This window comes from Triturus cristatus, chromosome 1_2 (assembly GCF_964204655.1).
Source record: "Triturus cristatus chromosome 1_2, aTriCri1.1, whole genome shotgun sequence".
Lineage (NCBI taxonomy): Eukaryota > Metazoa > Chordata > Amphibia > Caudata > Salamandridae > Triturus > Triturus cristatus.
The window spans coordinates 1,152,946,053-1,152,968,560 of record NC_140580.1 but is presented as its reverse complement, the minus strand read 5'-3'; the positions used below and the strand labels follow the sequence as shown (position 1 = coordinate 1,152,968,560).

Genomic DNA, 22,508 nt, shown 5'->3' with positions numbered 1-22,508 from the left:
GTTCTCGGTTCCGGGCTGCTGCCAGGGATTAGAGGTAGGTTTTGAGCCTCTACTCATGGGAGTCCCAGAGGCTTAGAGCCAAAAGGTAGCCAGGTCCTCTGGGGTTTGTGAGGTTGCTGGCCACAAGAGATGCCGGGTTGGAGCAGGTTCGAGGGTCGACAGGCCGGTAGGGCTGGGGCCAAAGCAGTTGGTGTCTTCCTCTTTTTAGCAGCTGCAGGGCAGGTCTTCTTTCTTTTTGCTCTTCTTTGTAGTTTTGAATCTGGAATCTGGGGAAGGAAGGTTCAGGGTGCCCCTAAATACTAGATTTAGGGGCGTTACAGGTAGGTGAAGGGCAGGGACCAATGGGTCCCTGTCCTGGGGTGGGTACACCCCCTATCCTGCCTCTCTCCTGTGGGAGGGGGGCAGTAGCCTAGTCCTGATAGGGTAGGGCTCCCCATCTTCAAGATGGCGAGAGCCCGGAGATGTGCTTCACCTCGCCTCCCCCACCTGAGGGGTGGGGTTGGCAGGCTGGCACATCCCCTGTCCTTATTTGGGGTTTCCGGCCAAAGCTTCCCGCCAGAGTGGGGGGGTTGCAGTGGCCTGGGGAAGCTCACAGAGGCGGCATGCCTTTGAAGCTTCCCCCTGCCCATCCTGGGGGAGGAGATTTAGCACCTCGCCCAGGATGTGCATTGTTGCAGGCCCAGGAGAGCAGGGGCTCTCCTACCCAGGGGTCCAGCAACATGTCTGCTGGGTGGCAGCCTAGGCAGCCTCCGAGCAGACGTGGATTGTAGGTTAGTTTTAAGGGGGTACCTCTAAGATGCCCTCTGGGGTGCTTGGTACATTAAATCCCACACTGGCATCAGTGTGGGTTTAATGTGCTGAGACGTTTGATACCAAACTTCTCAGTCTTCAGTATTGCCATTATGGTGCTGTGGAGCTCGTGTTTGACGAGCTCTCAGCACCATGTACTCTTAAATGGCAGCACTGCACTTACAGTGCTCAGGAATGGACCTGAGCACTGTAGGGGCACAGGGCTCCTGCTCCTGCGCCCACACCATTGGCATAAGGCACCCAGCTAGAGGGGTGGCTGATGTATGCCATGACAGTGTAGGTGATGGGCATGGCACACAGGGATGTGTCATGTCGACTTTGTTTTTGTCTTGCACCCAAGCACTCAGCCTGCAAGAGCAGTGTGTGTGTGGAAGGGTACAGGGCCTCTAAGGGTGGCACAAGGAGTGCTGCAGCCCTTAGAGGCCTTCCCTGGTCACAAGGCCCTGGGTACCTAGGGTACCATTTACCAGGGGCTGACATGTGGCCAGGGTTTGCCAATTTGGGATTTGTTTGTTTTAGGGAAGGAACATAGGCCCTGGTCACCTGATTGGCAGGAGTCCAGGGCACACTCAGTCACAGTACATTCAGCAAAAAGTGGGGGCATACCATGCAAGAAAGATGGCACTTTCTCACACTGCTCACCTAAGAAGTCAAACCATCCAGGTTTTCCCATACTTGGACGACTGGCTCATCAAAGCCAGCACATACCAGCAATGTCTTCAACACACTTTCAGAACGATTCAGTTACTACCTCAACTGGGGTTCACAATCAATGTGACAAAACCACATCTCCAACCAGCCAATACTCACGACTACCTAGGAGCCACTCTAGCTACTCAAAAAGCTCTGGCCTTCCCAAGCGCAGTTAGAATTTGAAATATTCAGGCTTTAGTTCTCCAGTTTCAACCCAATCACTGGATTCCAGCTCGGGGTTTATATGCAAATGCTGGGAATGATGGCATCTTGCATCATAATCGTCCCCCATGCCAGGCTGCACATGCGTCCCCTTCAAGAATGCTTAGCCATTCAGTGGAACCAGTCACAGGGTCTATTGACCGATCTAGTGTTGATAAGCGGCCGTACTAGTCTCTGCAGTGGTGGAACACACAAAATTTGTCAAAAGGACGGCCGTTCATAGACCCCGTTCCACAGATGGTACTGACAGCGGACATGTCGCTCACTGGCTGGGGAGTTCGTCTACAACATTACACAGTGAAAGGCCTGTGGAGTCAAAAGCAGAAGTTGCTCCACATCAATCATCTAGTGCTGCCTGCAATCTTTCTAGCCCCCAAGGCATTTCAAACTCACCTGCAGGGCAAAGCTGTCTTGGTTCATACAGACATGACATTTATGTATTACATACAGAAACAGGGGTGACACCCTCCAACTGTCTCACTTATCCCAAGACATCTGGATGTGGGCCATTCACCACAAACTTTATCTCCTAGCGGAACACCTCCCAGGAGTGAACAACCAGATTGCAGATCTCCTCAGCAGGCAGAGGCAGCAAATACACAAATGGGAACTCCACCCTCAGGTTCTCCTCCCATACTTTCAAAGTTGCCGAGTCCTTCACAAAGACCTGTTCCCCACATACCAAAACGCAAAGTGCAGAAGCTTTGCCTCCAGGTACCCACACCCACAATCCAAGGGCAATGCACTATGGATGACCTGGTCCGGGATATTTGCCTATACTTTTCCACCTCTCCCACTCTTCCATTAGTGGTTCACAAGCTCAGGCAAACGTCTCTCACATTAATCCCTGTAGCTCCCACATGGGCACGTCATCCTTGGTTCACAACCCTGTTGGAGCGATCTCTAGTTCCGCATCAAAAGCTGCATTTAACCTCCAGTCACAGAGCCACGGAGAAATCAGAAACCCAGATCCCAAACAGCTGAACCTCGCGATCTGGCTTCTGAAATCTTAGAATTTGGTTACTTGAACCTTCCACCAGAATGTATGGCTGTTCTAAGGGATGCTAGAAGACCTTCTACAAGGGCCTGCTACGCAGTTAAATTAAAGTGATTTGTTGTTGTGGCAACAATCATATCAACCCTCTTGATGCTTCCATACAAAACATCATCTGCTCTCTATTACACTTGCAACAGTCGGCGTTTGCTTACACCTTCATCAGACTACACCTAGTGGCAATAGCTGCATATCTACAAAATAGACCGCATTTGTCATTGTTCAGAGTACCAGTGATCAAAGCCTTGGAAGGACGAAGAAGAGTCGTACCACCTAAACTTCCACCTGCTCCAGTGTGGAATCATAACATAGTCCTCACAATATTGATGGGCCCACCTCTTGAGCCCATGCACAAATCCGAACCACAGTTCTTCTCCTGGAAAACTGCTTTCCTCATTGCAATCACTTTAAGGAGAGTGAGGGAATTACAGGCATTAACCAAACAAGAACCATTTTTCTAACTACACACAAAGTGGTTCTTTGTACCAATCCTACATTTTTACCTAAGGTAGTATCTGCGTTTCACATAAATTAGTCGGTAGAATTACCCGTATTCTTCCCTCAACCTGATTCAGTGGCAGAATGAGTTTTACACACCTTTGATGTTAGAAGAGCACTCTTGTACTACATTGAAAGGACAAAATCTTTTTCGTAAAACAAAAAAGCTTTGCTGCTTTTGCGCCACCACACAAGGGCAATCCTATTTCCAATTCGGGTATTGCATGGTGGATTCAGTGCATTCAAACCTGCTATGCGAAGCAAAGAACTCTAACTGTACCCCCTAGGGCACATTTGTAGGAAGCTGGCTCTGTATATACTATACCAAAGTGAGGTTTAGTGTGCACAGAGTCCAGTGGAACCCCAAAGGTAGGCAGAGGTAATATTAGGTAGAACCTTACTCTCTATTTTTGGTAGTGTGGTCAAGCAGTAAGGCAGTATCAGGGGACAGTGTTAAGCATTTGATGTACACTCTCAGTCAGCAAATGAATTCACACACTCAAAGACTGAACTTCAGACCAATTGTTTTTGTATAAAAATATTCTTTATTTTTTTCTAGAACCAAGCAAGCCTGGCACAGATAAGCAATAAATACTTTACAGTAGTAAATGCTCATTGTAATACAGTTCAATTGCAATTGTACTATGGTTTGACTTGCAGTATTGTTTCAGAGAAATGCAATAACTTGTAAATACAGTACATAGACTTGAATGGGATTTTCAGTAAAATAGCAGTTGTTACTTTTGGATTACTTTTCTTACTCCGTGCAGTATGCCTGGATGCAGCACTGGGACATTTCTTAACAGGTGAGTAAAAGCGTTTTGTTAAATCGTACAATTTTAAAGAAGTTTAGGTTTCAAAACTCCACACTTAAAAACTTTTTCTGGAAAAAGTTTCAATGATGGCCTATGGAGGAAAATATGGTTATCAGTTTTTAGGTAGTTATTCGGTAGTGGGAGTTGAGGTCCCCCAGGGTCAGTGATGCACTCTTGTTACACCCTCACCCTTTTTCCCGCCGGTTTTCCCACCCAAAGTGGGGGGTAGAACCAGTGAGGACCAGTTGCTGAAAGCAGCAAATGGTCTGGAGAGGCTCACAAAGGCGGCAAGCCTTTGAAGCTTCCCCTTCGTGAACCCTCCCCATCCTGGGGGGAGGCTTGGCACCTCGTCCCAGGATGTGCATTGTTTCAGGCCCCCGAGAGCTTCAGCTCTCGTCCCAGGGATCCAGAAACATGTCTGTTGGTGGCAGCCTAAGCAGCCCACTCAGTCAGGTCACTAGAAGTTGGTCGAATTTGCCCCTCCCCCCCCCCCCCACACTGGCATCAGTGTGGGTTTAATGTGCTGAGAAGTTTGATACCAAACTTCTCAGTTTTCAGTGTAGCCATTGTGGTGCTGTGGAGTTTGTAATGACAAACTCCCAGCACCATACACTCTTAATGGCAGCACTGCACTTACAATGCCCAGGAATGGACCTGGGCACTGTAGGGGTACAGGGCTCATCCACCTGTACCCTCACCACTGGCATAGGGCACCCAGCTAGAGGGGTGACTGATGGATGCCAGGGCAGGTGTTTGTGGGCATGGCACACAGATGTGTGCCATGTCGACTCTTCACTTTGTTCTGCACCAAGACACGCAGCCTGCAAAGCCTGTGTGTGCCTGTGTGTGTCTGTGTGTGTGTGTCAGTGTACAGGACCTCTAAGGGTGGCACAATAAGTGCTGCAACCCTTAAAGGCCTTCTCTGGTCACAGTGCCCTGGGCACCTGTGGTACCATTTACCAGGGGCTGACCTGTGGCCAGAGATGCCAATTGGGTTTATGCTTCAGTGCAGTTTAGGGAAAGAACATAGGCCCTGGGTACCTGATTAGCAGGAGCCCAGGGCACACTCAGTCAAAGTGGATCAGCAATTCAGAAAAAAGTGGGGGCATACCATGCAAGAAAGAGGCCACTTTCTCACACTGTACACCTTACTTTTTAGATTACTTTTGCTGATCAGTCTGATATGACATTCTTAGACAAAAGGTAAGAAATTCACTTTTGGTACATGTGCAGTTTTTTAATGTTTCAACAAACCAACTCCACACTTAAACAAATTTGCAAGGAAAAGCAGTCAATGCAATCCTCCAGACGTAAATGAAGTTAACTGTTTGCAGGTAAGGACTTATTTGCGGGAATTGGTATTCTGGGGTTAGAACTGCTGTTCCCCCAGGGTCGAGGATGTGCACTCAGAACACCCTCAGTGGCACTAGTGCTGAGGCCCAATGTTATCCAATGGGGGATAGGAGGTGTAGGAATCTGGCTCTTTGCACACTATACCTCACTTTGGTATAGTATATAGAGTCCAGTGGTACCCAAAAGGTAGGCAGAGGTAAAGTAGATAGCACCTCACTCTCTTTTTGTGGTAGTGTGGTCGAGCAGTAATGCTTTATCAGAGGGTAGTGTTAAGCATTTGTTGTACACACTCAGTCAGCAAATGAATTCACACACTCAGAATGAACTTCCGACCAATTGGTTTTTTATAAAAATATCCTTTTAGTTATTTTATTTTCTAGAACCAATCAAGTCTGGCAGAGGTAAGCAATAAATACCTTGCAGTAGTAATGCAGTTTGTAAATAGTTTGAATTGCAATTGTAAATGTACTTTGATTTGATTACAGTAGTGTTACTGATAATGCAATGCTTTTCAGAAAACAGTACATAAACTGTAAAGGCAAGTTACTTTTGAGATCACTTTTCTTACTCAGTGCGGTATGCCTGGATACTGCGGTAGGACATTTCCTGTAAACAGGTAAGTAAAAGCGTTTGTCAGTACAATTTTAAAGAATTTCTTTAGGTTTTCCAACTCCACACTTATAAACTTTTCATAGAAAACCAGACCATGTTGTCCAATGGAAGAAAATAGTGTTATCGGTTTAAAGGAAAGTACTTTGTTGTGGGAGTTGGTGTTCTGGGATTAAATTCCTGGGTCCCCCAGGGTCAAGGATGCACTCTTGTTACACCCTCAGTGGCACTAGGGCAGCTGGGTGCAGAGTGCTGAGGCCCAATGTCATCCAGTGGGTCATAGGGGGCCCCAGGTTGGTGGCTGCTGACGAGCAGGCCACTGGGTTGTGTGAGCAAAGCTCCAGGACTTAAGCTCAGGGCAAATAGGGGTTTATGCCAGCATAAAAGATGCACCCTCAGCGGCACTGGGGCGGCCGGGTGCAGAGTGCTGTTTTGGCATCCGAAGTCTTGTAGCTTGCAACGGGGAGTCTTCGGTTTACAAACACACTGCAGGATCGGGGACGAAGGTCTTCTGGGTGCGACCACTACTTGGAGTGGTAAGTTGGGATGCTGTCGGTTGGTTAGGCACCGTCGTTTGGGCCACCCCAGGACTTGGGGCGTCGGGTGCAGGGGTGCCTTTTAGGGTCAGATCTTCTTACCATCTCCTGGTCACGGTTGGGGGGGACCTTCTGGTTTGAGACTGCAGGTGTCTGCTGGCAGCTTGAGGCAGGTCAGGAGTGTAAGAAAGTGGCTCTGTATATACTGGACCAAAGTAAGGTACAGTGTTCAGAGTCCACAGTCCCCAGAGGTATGGCAGAGGCTAAAGTTCGATATAATCTTACTCTCTAAAGTGGTAGCTTGGTCGAGTAGTAAGGCAGTATCAGTGGACAGTGTAAAGCATTTGTTGCACACACTCAGCCAGCAAATGGTCTCACACACTCAAGAACTGAACTCTAGGCCAATTGTTTTGTATCAAAAGATATATAGTTTTATTTTAGAACCAACAAGGTATCAAAATATACTTTCTCAGAATGAATTACTTTAGTTAAATACTTTTCAAATAGGCAATAGACTCTTTGAATACAATAGTTAGTTTGTTGCAATAGGCAACACAATTTCAAACACAATGCAACATTGAGCTCAATTGGAATTTTTAGTTAAATGCAATTAGTTACTTTGTAGATTACTTTTCTAACCACTGGACTGGATCCTTGATTCAGTCCCGGGACATGAGCTGTAAACAGTTAAGTAAAAGTTTTTTGGTTACAGTAGTAATTTTTAAGGAATATTATTGTATATTAAAAGTTGACACTTCAAAACTTTTTCAGGTGAAATTACCAATGTTATCCTATGGAAGGAAATTCGAGTTACAGGTAAAGTAGGTTTGCGTTACTTTTGTAATCCAGTGCTGGGCTCCTAGGTTCAGCACTGGGACATCTATCTAAAACAGGTCATGAAACTAATTTTTTATCGTAGGCACGATTTTTAAACAATATTTGTAAGTTTGCAAAATCGACACTTAGAAACTTTTTCAGCAAAAAGCGGGCAATGATATCCTATGGAAGGAAATTCAAGTTACTGGTAAGTATGGTTAAAACTACTTTTCAGGGTCACTACTGAGCTACAAGATGCAGCACTGAGGTCTCTCCTGATAACAGGTGAGTAAATCTGAATTCGTTGTTCGGCTGATTTTAGATGAATATTTTAAAGTTCCAAAACTCCACACTTTTCAAGTTAAACCAGTCAATTTTAACCTATGGAAGAAAAGTGAGTTGTCTGCTTTTAGGTAAGTACTCGACTGGCAGAGTTAAGGTTCTGGGCATAGACTCAGGGGTCTCCCAGGGTCAGGTAGGTACAGTTGGTACACCCTCAGCGGCACAGGGGCAGCCGGGTGCAGAGGTAGTTAGGCCCAATGTTATCCAATGAGAGGCAGGGTGCCTTTGGCTGGTGGCTGCTGCCGAGCAGGTCACGCGGCTGCGGGAGCTGGGCTCCTGGTCACCTGCTCAGGGCAAATGGGGAAGTAGATTAGGACATAGGTTGCATTGCCAGGGGCACTCGGGCGGCTGGGTGCAGGGTGCTTTTGAGCAGTCGGGCGCTCCATGTTATTGAATGGAGATCTTGGGAAGTGAACAAAGGTTGCATGCTCGGGGACGGAGGATCTTCAGGAGCGACCAACACTTCGAGGGGTAAGTAGGGATCTTGGAGGATAGGTAGGTACCACTGAGTTGGGCACGGGGCGCCGGGTGCAGGGGTGTCTTTTGATGTCGGAAAATCGTACACCCTGCTGGTCGCGGTTGGAGGGGTCCCTGGTTCTGAGGCTGCAGGCATTGTCTGGGTCGTCGAGGAGGGTCCTTGGGCACTGCATCCCAGGTCAGAATCGCCGAGGGACGTCCTCAGGGTCTTTGTCCACTCGGGCACAGGCCGTGCTCGGCGTGTGCAGAGTGTGCTGGATTCGCGGTTTCCGGCTGGCACCAGGGGTATTGCTGTTTGAGCAGAACCACTACTCGTGGGAGTCCCTGTCTTGGTAAAGTCTCAAGGTGGTCTGGTCCTCCTGGGTTTTTGAGGTTGCTGACCACTGAAGGCGCTGGAGTTCCACAGGAGCAGGTTCAAGGATCAACAAGACGGTAGGGCTGGGGCCAAGTCTGTTGGTGTCGTCCTCTTGCGCGGCGGGTCTTCTGGTTTCTTGAATTTCTTGCTTGTTTTCGAATCAGTTCAGGGTGCCCCTGATTACTAAATTTGGGGGCGTTACAGGTAGGGTGAGGGCAGGGACCAATGGGTCCCTGTCCTGGGGTGAGCACACCCCCTATCCTGCTCCTCTCCGGTGGGAGGGGGGCAGAAGCCTAGCTGTGATTGGGCAGGGCTCCCCATCCTCAAGATGGCCAGAGCCCGGAGTTGTGCTTCACCTCGCCTCTCCCACCTGTGGGGTGGAGTTGGAACAGGCTGGCACACCCCCTTTCCTCACATAGGGTTTCCTGCCAGTCTTCCCGCCAGAGTGGGGGTCAGAACCGGTAGGAGGCAATTGCGAAGTACGGCAAGTGGCCTGGAGAAGCTCACAAAGGCGGCATGCCTTTGAAGCTTCCCCCTGCCCATCCTGGGGGAGGAGACCTAGCACCTCGCCCAGGATGTGCATTGTTGTAGGCCCAGGAGAGCGGGGGCTCTCCACCCAGGGGTCCAGCAACATGTCTGCTGTGTGGCAGCCTCTCAGACAAGACTTGGATTGTAGGTTAGGTTTCCGGGGGCATCTCTAAGATGCCCTCTGTAGTGCATTTTACATTAAATCCCACACTGACATCAGTGTGGGTTTAATGTGCTGAGAAGTTTGATATCAAACTTCAGTCTTCAGTGCAGCCATCATGGTGCTGTGGAGTTCGTAATGACAACCTCCCAGCACCATATACTCTTAATGGCATCACTGCACTTAGTGCCCAGGAATGGCCCTGGGTACTGTAGGGGTACAGGGCTCATGCACCTGTATCCACACCACTGGCATAGGGCACCCAGCTAGGAGGGTGGCTGATGTATGCCAGGGCAGTGGGTGTGGCACACAGGGATGTGTGCCATGTCGACTGTTTAGTTCTGCACCAGGACACTCAGCCTGCAAAGGCAGTGTGTGTGTGTGTGTCAGGGTACAGGGCCCCTAAGGGTGGCACAGTAAGTGCTGCAGCCCTTAGGGGTCTTCCCTGCCACAATTCCCTGGGTACCTAGGGTACCATTTACCAGGGGCTGACATGTGGCCAGAGATGCCAATTGGCTTTAGGCTTTAGTACAGTTTTTAGGGTAGGAACACAGACCCTGGTTACCTGATTGGCAGGGACACAGGGCACACCAAGGAAAAGGGCATCAGGTATCAGGCAAAAAGTGTGTGTGTGTGGGAGGGGAGGGGGGGGGGGGTCACTGCAACAGAAACCCACTTCCTTACAAGGAGTTGCCGGGTCTCGGGCAGGATTGCCGGGGGATCCTCCTCTTGCTGTTGGGTTACTCGACCTCGGGCCGTAGGCGTCCGGTGCAGAGTGGTGCAGACCCATGGATCCTTGCGGAACTGGAGTCTGAACAAATCCGGTGTTTACGGGAGACAGTCTTTGGGATTGAAGCAGGCAGGACCTCCTGGTTTGCGGAGGTTGCTGGCTGCAGGACATACCGGGATTTTTCTGGAGCAGGTTCAAGTGGGGACAGGCCGGTAGGGCTAGGGCTAGGGCCAAGTCAGTGGGTGTCCACCTTGTTGCCTTCGGCGCGGCTGTTCGGTCCTTCGGTCCTTCTTTTCTTGCTGCAGGTTTTTGTCTGAGGAAGCAAGGTTCAGGGGTGCCCCTAAATACTAGATTTAGGGGCGTTCCAGGTAGGTAGAAGGTTGGGACCAATGGGTCCCTTCCCTGGGGTGAGTAAACCCCCTATTATGCCACCCTTCCGTGGGAGGGGGGCATAAGCCTTTCCCTGGTTGTCTGGGTCCCCCATCTGCAAGATGGCAGGGACAGAGTTGTGCTTCACCTCGCCCCCCCCCCCCCCACCTGCGGTATGGAGTTGGCAGAGGTGGGCACACCTTTCTTACTCAGTTGTTTTCCCCGCTGGTTTTCCCACCCAAAGTGGGGGTCAGAATAAGTGGGGACCAGTTGTTGAAAGCAGCACATGGCCTGGGGAAGCATACAGAAAGAGGGCACTTTCTCACACATAACAAAATCCCATCTTCCTTTGATGGTTGCACTAAGACCCTAGCAAAAGCACATCAAGTCGTAACTATCGTACATGTCTACATTTTGCCACAGTGTCTTATGATATAGCCTACTTCCTTTTTTTGCTTCCCATGTTTTTTCTGTGCCAATAAGATGGCATGTTTTCTAGTTGCCATAGAAAAGTTTACATAATCAACCATATTTCTTTTTCTAGCATATCCTAAACAATGTGTATTTTTGCTTATGTTCAGATCTCAGGTGTACATGCACCCCAGCCTCTCTCAACCTAGCACCATGGTGCTGACAGGAGGCACTGCTCTGAAGCCTTCCTACTCTGCCTTCCCGCCCATGCAGCCGATGGAAATGGTGAAAAGCCAATCAGGTTCACCTTACCAGCCCATGAATGGAAGCCAGCCCCTGGTGTATGATGGCCAGATGAGCCAGGCCTCACAGATGATGGACTCCCAGCTCTCTCAGGTTTGGCTGTGACTCTGTGGTTCTGCTTTTTGTCTCTGTGCTACTAAAGTTAAGATTTGTGCTTTTAATATTCCTAAAAATTGAGCGAAGCCTCAGTATAAATTGAGTTGGTTGTGTTTTAAAGGTGCACATTCCATCTGTGGGTAAGACTCACTTTTGTTTAGAGTCTCTATGATAGCCTGATGAGCTTGCATGTGAACCGCTGGGTTCAGGTTGCATCAAGTCTGAATTTGTCTTTTCAGACACTGGTGTTATATCAGACGACTGGAACTGCTGGTGGAAGATGTAGAACAGCAGTGTATAGATTGCATATTTACTGCTTCTGCTGCATAAGTAATTATTCCTCATCAGAAGCTTCCTGCAGATTGAGTGTTGATCACAGTCCTGCATAGTCCATGGTCCGTCTGCTGTGGGATCCCAGAAGGGAAGGCTGAGTTGAAGGTCTTTGCAAGTTGAGAGAGAAAGGAGTTCATGAGCATGTCTCAGTCAAAGGGAAAAGAAGCATGAAGTATGTCAGTGTCTAAATGTGTGTCCAAGCAGGAGAGTAGGAAGCGTGCAAAGGATTGAGGATGTGTCAACAGATGCCAAGAGTGTGGAAGGGTATACAGGGAGAAAAGGAGCATAAAAGTAATGGTGAAGTAGACATGGACATGGAAGAGGGTGGGATGGGACTATCCCAGGGCAGGTCTGGAACCGGACCTTGAGGACTGGGATAAGTAGCCTAATGTTGCTAGAAGTACCTGTACTAGAAGTGAACCCATATGTTCGAGGCATGTGGGCTGCTGAATTCATATCTGTGCATAGATCGCCGCCTAGTGTTGGGTCCGGATGTTTGCACGTTGTTGTCCTGGAAGTCTTCGAAGTATCCTGGGATAGGTGACTCCTCCCCTGGACTACAGTGCGCATGGGCATCCTCTCCATCCTCAGATTGTTTTTTCCGCCATTGGGTTCGGATGTGCTTATCTTGACTCAAGTTAGGAAAAACTTTTTACAGGCCAAAAGGCCTTTAGTTCGCGTCGGTACTGTTCCCGATCGGTATCGATAGTTATTTGTTAGTTTACTAACTTCAAAAACAACTTTTTCGCATCTTACCCGACCATCGACCCGACATCGACGATGGAATCGAGGACACCATTCAAGCGGTGTCCTGTATGCAATGCGAAATATCCCCATGTCGACGTCCACCCGGTGTGCAACAAATGCCTTTCACCGGACCACGACGAGTCCACATGTATGGCCTGTGCCCGATTCCGATCCAAAAAGACTCTCCGGAATCGACGAGCAGCGAGACTTGAAGCGCAGCACGCGGCACCGCCCCCGACCAACATCTTCAGCGCCGAGGACGAAGAGGTCGAAGAAGTGGAGAACCTACCCTCCAGCCGCGCTTCCGAACACGACTCCGGATCGGAAGACATCGAAGAACAACTCTTTCACAGAGATGAAGCCGACACCGAGGTAGGAGACTACAATGAGGCCTTAGGGGCCGAAGAGAGTAGCTCCGGTGACTAGCAAGGCCTACCCGTACAGACTGAGGATATCCCAGTGCGTCAGTCTCTGGCTCCGGTCGAGGGATCGCCTTCTGGCCTTACCCAAGACCTATCCCGCGGTTCTTCGGCCCCGCCCTCTGGCCCGGCGTCGGACATTCAGCGGCAGCCGTTACTACCCAAAACGACTGGTTTCCCTTCATCGAAACCGAAAGCCGTATTGGTTCATCAGAAACCAAAACTGAAAGTGACACTGGTCGGATCGAAGCCCACCACACCTTCGACGCCAGCCAAACCCGTCGGCACCGACCGCACCAAACGGGACTTCGGTGCCGAGCTTGCAGTAGCCGACGTCGGCACCGACACACGGAAAAAGACCATCGGTCCCGCCAAACCGCCTCGGCTCCCGGCACCGACCCAATCGGCTCCGGCCACAAAGGTCAAAATGGCTGCTGCGTCTCACACCGCTTCGAAAGCAGCACCAAAGGCACACTCATCGACGCCGTCGACAGCTACTACCTCTCCTCGGCTCGATGACCCAGTGGCGCCGAAAAAGTCCACGCCCGCCTCTACAGAACCGGTCGGCGCCAAAGAACCGTCGGCGCTCCAGGTGCGGCAAGTTGCAGCGTCCTTGCAACGCATCAAAGACAAGGCAGCCCTCCAGGACACGTCTGGCTCCGAGCCGAAAAAAGCTCAAAAAGCTTCTCCGGCACCGGGCAACATCACTTTTGGCCTACCACCATCCACGGCCCCAAAACTGTTCGAAATCAGAACACGTGTCACCCACACCAGGATCACACCTGCCGAACGCTCTCCTGTGGAGACGTCACCATCGCACATCGATGCCGACACCGGCAGAATGATGCTCCACAAGAGGAGAATAACTTCCGAGCCAGCTTTGGACTCCTACCGGATCCCGCTAAAGAAAAAACTGCCAGTGGATTCGGAACCAGTTCTTTACGAACCTCTCCATACCTCTTACCAACATCCACTGTCCTTCTCTCCAACACACTCCGAAACCGACGTTTTGGAGGACTACATGGGTGACCACGTCCCCTACCCCGGGGAGATGGACCCTCAAGGCCAACAGGACCCTGACCAGGCTTGGGATGACCCTGTAGACCCAGGTGCACCTATGGATACGCAGGACACGCAGCTATATGGCGCAAAAACGTCTCCCACAGAGGACACTGCCGCATTCAACGCCCTCATTGAACGCGCTGCGGCCAATCATGGTGTGCAACTCCATTCTGACACCATCGAGGATGATTTTCTCATGGATACTTTCGCATCCTCAGAAAGGAATATCAAAACTCTACCCATGTTGAAAGGTGTCCTCAAACCAGCAAAGGACATTTTCAAAGAACCCACCAGGGCAAGAGTAATAAACCCCAGGATCGACAAGAAATACAGGTCGGCGCCTGGGGACCCTACCTACATTAGAGGCCAGTTGCCTCTGGATTCCCTAGTAGTCGCGAACGCTCGCAAACGGGCGCACTTGCAGACAACAGGGGATGCTCCTCCCCCGGACAAAGAGTCCAAGGTGCTAGAGACCTCCGGCAAACGGGTTGCAGCCCAAGCAGCTAACATATGGCGTATTGCCAATACTCAGGCGCTCCTAGCTCGCTACGATCGCGCACATTATGACACATTAGAAACATTACTCCAGCATCTCCCTGACCAATAAAAAAGAGGGAGCAGAGATCCTCATCAGGGAGGGACAACTCCTCACGAACGCATCCATTAAGTGTGCACTGGATGCCGCAGATACAGCTGCCAGAGCCATAAACACTAGCGTCATGTTACGACGACACGCCTGGTTACGAATCTCCGGATTCAAACCTGAGGTACAAAATAACATCCTCAACCAGCCGGTCAACCCCGACTACTTATTCGGGCCAGAGGTTGACACCACCCTAGAAAAAATAAAAAAGGACACAGACACTGCAAAGTCCATGGGGGCTCTCCAAACGCAGACCTTTCGGAGCGGCTCCTTTCGTCGCCCCGGAAATAGAGGAGCAGGTAGAGGACAGGGGTCACAGCAAACCTACAACAAAGGAAACACACAAAGTTCCTATGATAAAAACACCCGGGGTGGATATCGTGGCTCAAGCACAAAGGGCAGAGGACGCGGATATGGCAACACCAGGTCCTCCCCCAAGAACAAACAGTGACGCCCTCTCCCTTCCTCCCGACCACATAACACCTGTCGGGGGAAGGCTCCAAAGGTTCCTGTCCACGTGGAACTCCATCACCACGGACAGGTGGGTCAAAGATATTATCAAACACGGTTACTGCCTAGAATTAACCTCCACTCCGCCCACAATACCGCCAAAACACCGTCCTATGTCCTCAGAGCACTTAACGCTATTACAGCAGGAAGTGCTAAGTATGCTACAAAAAGGCGCAATAGAGGTGGTACCCGTCCACAAGCAAGGTACGGGGGTGTACTCCCTGTATTTTTTAATACCGAAAAAGGACGGGTCACTCAGACCTATACTAGACCTGAGACCCCTCAACCGCTACATTCTCTCGGAGCATTTCCACATGCTCACCCTGCAACAAGTCCTACCACTGCTCAAACAGGGAGACTTCCTAGCCACGCTAGACCTCAAAGATGCGTATTTCCACATACCCATTCACCCATCACACAGGAAATATCTCAGGTTCACTATTCAAGGGCAGCACTACCAATTCAAGGTTCTTCCCTTCGGCGTGACAACAGCGCCCAGAGTTTTCACAAAGTGCCTGGCTACTGTGGCCGCACATCTACGGAGGCAACACATTCATGTCTACCCCTACCTCGACGACTGGCTTGTTCAAGCAAAGTCAGCCCAGCAATGTGCCAGCCACATGTCCCGCACCATTCACCTTCTTCACAGTCTGGGGTTCTCACTAAATTACCCAAAATCCCATCTCCAACCCGCACACGTACAACAGTACCTAGGTGCGACCATAGACACTCTGGCGGCCACAGCTCAGCCAAATTTTGTGAGGATCAACGGCATGCAAATGCTGATCTCAAAGTTCAAACCCCAACACTCCCTTCCCGCGCGAGTGTTCATGCAGTTGATAGGCATGATGGCCTCCTGCATTTTCATAGTCCCGCACGCGAGACTACATATGCGCCCGCTTCAGGAGTGCTTAGCACGTCAATGGAATCAGGCTCAAGGGCAACTAAAAGACCTAGTGTTGGTGAGCGGTCGGGCATACAACTCTCTGCATTGGTGGAATCCACAAAACCTTTGCAAGGGCCGACCGTTCCAAGAGCCTGTTCCACAGATAATACTGACAGCGGACGCGTCTCTCCAGGGATGGGGAGCTCATGTACTCAATTACACAGTGGAGGAGTGTGGCTCAATGGTTAGAGCGGCAGACCCTGAGGCAGAGTTCTGGCCAGGGACCAGGGTTCGATTCCCGCCTCGGCAGGGCTCGGGCTCAATTTTCTCGGACCGGTCTATTCTCGCCTCGGTGCCTATTCTAATCACGGGCCCCTCGCTGCAACTCTGGGCAATAGCTTGCTTAGCCTCCACACCGGCCCCAACAGCGCTAAGGATGCCTGGCTTCACCCTGGGGGTGCCCAGGAGTGGACACTTCACAGGGAAAGCCAGGAGGGGTTCCACAGCGGTATGAGTATCAGCGCCAGGAAACCGCAAAAGGCGACACCGCAAGGTGGCTGTCTGGTGACAGTGCGCTCTATAAGTACCTTGACATTTACATTTACATTTACACTGTGCAGGGACTATGGACAACACAACAAAAGAAGATGCACATCAACCTTCTAGAACTGATGGCAATCTTCCTGGCTATGAAGGCATTCAAAGTACACTTGTGCAACAAAGTCGTGTTGATCCGGACGGACAACATGACCGCCATGTACTACATACAGAAGCAGGGAGGAACACACTCTCCACAGTGGTCTCATCTGGCTCAGAGCATGTGGAAGTGGGCCATTCAGAGGAACATGTTCCTCATGGCGGAACACCTCCCCGGCAAGGACAACCAGATGGCGGATCTGCTCAGCAGACACAGCCACCAAATGCACGAGTGGGAGTTGCACCCATCAGTACTCCAGCCGTACTTCCAGAAGTGGGGTCATCCAGACATAGACCTATTCGCCACAAGCGAAAACGCAAAAGGCCAAAGCTTTGCCGCCAGGTTCCCACATCCGCAGTCGCAGGGCAATGCGATATGGATGAACTGGTCCTGCAGATTTGCGTACGCTTTTCCCCCAGCACCACTGATACCGCTGGTGGCACGCAAACTCAGACAACACTCACTGACACTCGTCCTGGTTGCTCCAACGTGGGCACGCCAGCCATGGTACACCACCTTTCTCGAACTTTCCGTGGTGCCGCATCAAAGACTGCGGCTCAAACCCGCGCATTTGACGCAGAACCATGGAGAGATTCAGCACCCAGATCCGCAACAGCTGAACCTGGCAATCTGGCTCCTGAAGTCCTAGAGTTTGGCTACTGAAACCTGCCACCTGACTGTATGGACATCATTAAGGAGGCCAGGAGACCCACTACCAGGGCTTGCTATGCAGCCAAATGGAAAAGATTCGTCATTTATTGCAATAATAATGACATTAACCCGCTAGACGCATCCATCCAAAACATAATTTGTTACCTCTTACACCTATACCGATGCAATCTGGCATACACCTCAATACGTGTCCATTTGACCGCAATATCAGCCTATCTCCAGAACAGGCAGCACCTCTCTTTATTCAGAGTGCCAGCCATCAAAGCATTCTTGGAAGGACTTAAACGAGTAATTCCTCCAAGCCACCCACCAGCGCCAATGTGGAACCTCAACTTGGTCCTCACACGCCTGATGGGTCCACCCTTCGAACCTCTACACTCATGCGAGATTCAATTCCTCACCTGGAAAGTAGCTTTCCTAGTAGCAATCACTTCTTTGAGGAGAGTTAGTGAACTCCAGGCACTAACCGTTCAAGAGCCATTTATACAGGTTCACGCCAACAGGGTCGTACTACGTACCAACCCCAAATTCATGCCCAAGGTGATATCGCAGTTCCACATGAATCAAACTATTGAACTACCTGTTTTCTTTCAAAACCCACAAACTGTCGCAGAAAGAGCACTCCATACACTAGATGTAAAGAGAGCCCTCATGTACTATATCGACAGGACTAAGGTCTTTAGGAAGTCTAAACAACTTTTCGTTGCCTTTGCCCCACACCACAAAGGTAACGCTATCTCCAAAGCAGGTATAGCCAGATGGATCGTTAAATGTATTCAAATTTGCTACCAAAAGGCTAAACGCACATTAACGATTCCCCCACGAGCCCACTCAACACGTAAGTTAGGGGCCTCCATGGCTTTCCTGGGAAACATTCCTTTGCATGATATATGTAGAGCAGCCACCTGGTCCACTACACACACATTTACCAAACACTATTGTGTTGATGTGCAATCAAAACAGCAGGCAGCTGTAGGACAGGCTGTTCTCAAAACTCTTTTTCAGACCGCTGCAGCTGGCACTGGTAGCCGCCGCTAATAGGAGGTACTGCTATGTATTCTATGCACAGATATGAATTCAGCAGCCCACATGCCTCGAACTGAATATGCTACTTACCAGTATGCATCTGTTCTTGGCATGTAGGGCTGCTGACATTCATATCGCCCTCCCTCCTCCCCGGCGCCTGTAGCAGCTGCAGCTCTCAGAATTACTGTAAGCATGGTCATCACTTTCTGTATCTACTCCATCACTGCCACAATGGCGAAAAACAATCTGAGGATGGAGAGGATGCCCATGCGCACTGTAGTCCAGGGGAGGAGTCACCTATCCCAGGATACTTCGAAGACTCTTCCAGGACAACAACGTGCAAACATCCGGACCCAACACTAGGCGGCGATCTATGCACAGATATGAATGTCAGCAGCCCTACATGCCAAGAACAGATGCATACTGGTAAGTAGCATATTCAATATGTATGTTTATACTGTTGGCCTTCAACCATGTGTTGTCTTTCAGTGAAACTGTTACTACATCTGCTGCCTTACATCACATCTTACTGTCCGCTTTTCAGCCCACATTGTGTATTAATGCTTTTCTTTATTCAAATGTTTCATTTGTCAAAAAATCAAAGATTTTTTTTTTTAAAGTTATGGAGAAGGTGGTTTGGGAGCCAGAGTAGGAGCATGAAAGTTGTGGAGGTTGGGAGCAAGAGCAAAGGGCTGTGGTATGTAATAAAACTGTGTAATTGGCATGGGAGAGATTTGGGAACATATCCGTAGTGAGTTGGAAGATGGTGGGTCAGCAATAGATTTGCCAAATAGAATTCCAGTGGGTGCTCTGAAGACTTTTTTTCTGCAGCATTGAAACTTAAATAGATTCTCAAGCTTGAGTTACTCCTAATGTCTACCATGAAACCTGTGGTAGCCAATGTTAACACAGTGGTATTTTAGTACAGCAGTCAACATTAAAGACAAGCGGACAAATCTCAATAGACCACATTCAGCCAAACCATCTCATATGACCTGAAGTCCATCCAGTCATGAGAAGGGGCTCCGGGAGAGGCTCTACCAGATTTTCTACTGCTTTGTTTCAGGCGTAAGGTAATCTTCTGAGCTCTCTCTCCACAGAACTTTTGACCTGGATTCTTGAGGATAGCATTTTCAGTGCATAGGCTGAATTTCAATATCGTTCTAAGTATGAGATACAATTTATGTCCGATTAAATCAATGTCTGAAACAACACAACAAAGCACTCTCCAAGCCATATGAAATGGGTGGAGCCAGAAATGTTTTAAATGATATCCATGCAGTAAATGTGTTTGTGGCATGTGTGGCTGTAGATACCCATGTTGTGCATACTCCTGTCATCTACTGTTGGGCTCGGATGTGTGCAACTTGTTTTTCTCCAAAGAAGACTTTAACTCATGAGGTTTAGCAACTTTACCCTATTACTGATAATGCGCATGGGCGTCGGCTGCTAGAGCTTTGTGTTGATGTATCTGGGTTTGTTTCGGCCGCCTGAAGAATCTTCTGTGTTGTCGCAACCTCAGTCATGCTTGGTGACCTGATTTTTCTCGTGGCCGCTTAGGGCCCACACCCCTCTGGCCTTAAACCTCCATCTTCAGTCCCTGAGAATGTGATCATCGTAATGGAAAGAATCCCTTTCCAGAACTTCCCACAGTGTGGACCGAAGTACCCCAGGCAGACCTCCACCAGATCTGCAGCGTCTGCCTGGCCACAGAGTATGACAAAGATCGCCTGCATGTAGGCAAGTTCCCCATTTCTTTGCATGGTTGCCCCCCACTTTTTACCTAATGTTGATGCACTTTGAGTGTGACCTGGGTTCCTGCCAACCAGGTACCCAGGCCCTATGTTCTTTCCCTAAACTGCACTTGCAAAACCCAATTGACAACTCTCTGGCAACATCTAAGACCCTTCTTAAGGGTACCACAGGGAATGTGACCAGGGAAGGCCACTAAGGGCTGCAGCACATATTGTGCCACCCTTAGAAGCCCTGTACCTTCACACACACTACTACCATTGCAGGCTGCATGTTTTGGTAAAGGGAAGAGTCGAGAAGGCACACATCCCTGTGTGCCATGCCTACAACCCACTGCCCTGGCATAGGTACCTCTAGAGTGTCAAAGTCCATTCTTAGACATTGTAAGTGCAGTAAAAGCCATAAAGAGTATATGGGCTGGGAGTTTGTCATTATGAACTCCACAGCACCATAATGGCTTTACTGAAAACTGGGAAGTTTGGTATCAAACTTCTCATCACATTAAACCCACACTGATGCCAGTGTGGGATTTAATGAAAAATGTACTCGAAGGGCATCTTAGAGATGCCCCCTGAAAAACAACCTTACTCTAGTGTCCTGGCTGAGTGACTGCGTGCCAGCTGCCACCACCAGACTGGTTTCTGAACTCCTGGATCGAGAGCCTGACATTTTTGGGGTCCTGAAAGAAAGCACATCCTGGGACGAGGTGCCAAGCCTCCTCCCCCAGAATGGGCAGGGTCCCTGATTTGGCCAGCCATTTGCTTCTCCCAGCAACTGGCCCCCACCGGTTCTCACCCCCACTTTAGGCAGGAGAATTTGTGGAAAAACCAAGTTAGGAGGCGGGGCGTGCCCACCTTTGCCAACCCCACCCCTCAGGTGGGGGAGGTGAAGCACAACTCAGTCCCCACCATCTTGAAGATGGGAGGGGGGGGGGGATAACATTGGGCCTAACTCTCTCTGCACCTGGCCGCTCTAGAGTCGCTGAGGGTTATCCAACTATACCTACCTGACCCTGGGAGACCCCCCCCCCCCCCCCCCCCCCCCCGAGTCTGTGCCCAGAACCTCAACTCTGCCAGTCGAGTACTTACCCTTAAACCACAAACTCTATTTTCCTCATAGGGTAACATTGACTGGCTTTTTCCTGAAATTTCTTCTAAGTGTGGACTTTTCAAATCTTCAAATATTCACCAAAAATCAGCCGAGTGACAAAAACGAATTTACTCACCTGCTCTTAGGTGAGCTCCCAGTGCTGGATATTGGTGTCCAGCACTGACTCTGAAAACTCCTTACAACTGTACTTACCCTTAACTCAATTTTCTTCCATAGGAAACCATTTACTGTTTTTCTGTGAAATTTCTTCTAAGTGTCGATTTCTGCAATCTTTAAATATTCTTCAAAAATCGTATATCTGAAAACGTAATTACTTACCTGTTTTGGATAAAGGTCCCAGTACTGAGTCTAGGCACCCAGTACTATATTACAAAAGTAACGAGAACATACTGTACCTCCCCCAACCAGAGTGAGGCTTATGTCTCCATCCCAATAGAGGGTGGCATATTAGGGGGTGCACCCACCCCAAGGAAGAAGGGACCCTTTGGTCCCGACTTATACCTACCTGTAATGCCTCTAAAATGAGTATTAAGAGGCAACCCTGAACCTTGCCTCCTCAGGCAAGAAGAGAGAAGGACAGAAGAAGCCGTGCTGAAGGAAGAAGAGGACGACACCAATTTACTTGGCCATAGCCCAACCGGCCTGTCCTGACCTGCTCCAGTGGGATCCCTGTGTCCTGCAGCCCCCCAGAACCTGGAGGACCTGCCCTGCCTTCCCAAACCAGACTTTGTCTCCCGTGAACACCGGATTTGCTCAACAACAGACTCTGGCTCTGGCCAAATCCACGAGTCTGCACCGACACCCACGGCCCGAGTTCGAGTGGGCTAAAACCACGAGGAGGCCTCCCCAGTGATCCTGACCTACCTCAAGTCTCCCAACGACGCCTGCATGCCCTTCTGGAGGTTCCCCGCGACCGGAGCCAGTAAGGAAAATCAATGCCAATGACACCTCTCCACCTGACTCCCCACGGCCTTTGGTGGCCCAACCGACAGTGTCCTGGCATCCCTCGGCACCTCTTGTTGGAGAGGTTTATAGTGGTGGGAAGGATGGATATCCAGATGATGATACTGACCAATCACTGGTTGTTGATGGAAATGCTTTATAGTCAAACAGCACTTTAAAGCTTCTTTCCTGCCTTTTGCATGCTTTCTATTTGTCTCTCTTGAATGTGTGACCATCAGACTTCTTTGGTTTATTAGTTACTGAACAGGGGATTGAGTCTGTTGTTTGGTCTTTAAACAATCCCTTGGACCCTCCCTAACTGTTTTCAAAAAATGCCTCGGCAACCCAACTGACCGCTCCAACTGGTGGTGGCCTCCAGATGATCGTTCTGCCCGAGCACACCAAGGGTGTAGTCACCCTAAGGTCAGTTGCCCATTTGCTACTGAACTCTAGACCCCTAAAATGCCCCCTAAATACAGTATTTAGGGGGCAGCCCTGAACCAAGAAGGCAGATTCCTGCAACCTACTGTGA

General features: G+C 49.7%; 1 protein-coding gene across 6 annotated transcripts in view; it reads left to right on the top strand.

The window, feature by feature from the left end:
- Window positions 1-22,508, top strand: part of PRRC2B (proline rich coiled-coil 2B) — a 714,633-nt gene that overhangs the window by 577,322 nt on the left and 114,803 nt on the right. For all 6 annotated transcript variants that reach the window (XM_085613949.1, XM_085613945.1, XM_085613947.1 and 3 more), the window contains one exon: window positions 10,949-11,174. In XM_085613949.1, the coding sequence (XP_085470075.1) occupies window positions 10,949-11,174 (226 nt within the window). The remainder of the gene's footprint in view (window positions 1-10,948; window positions 11,175-22,508) is intronic.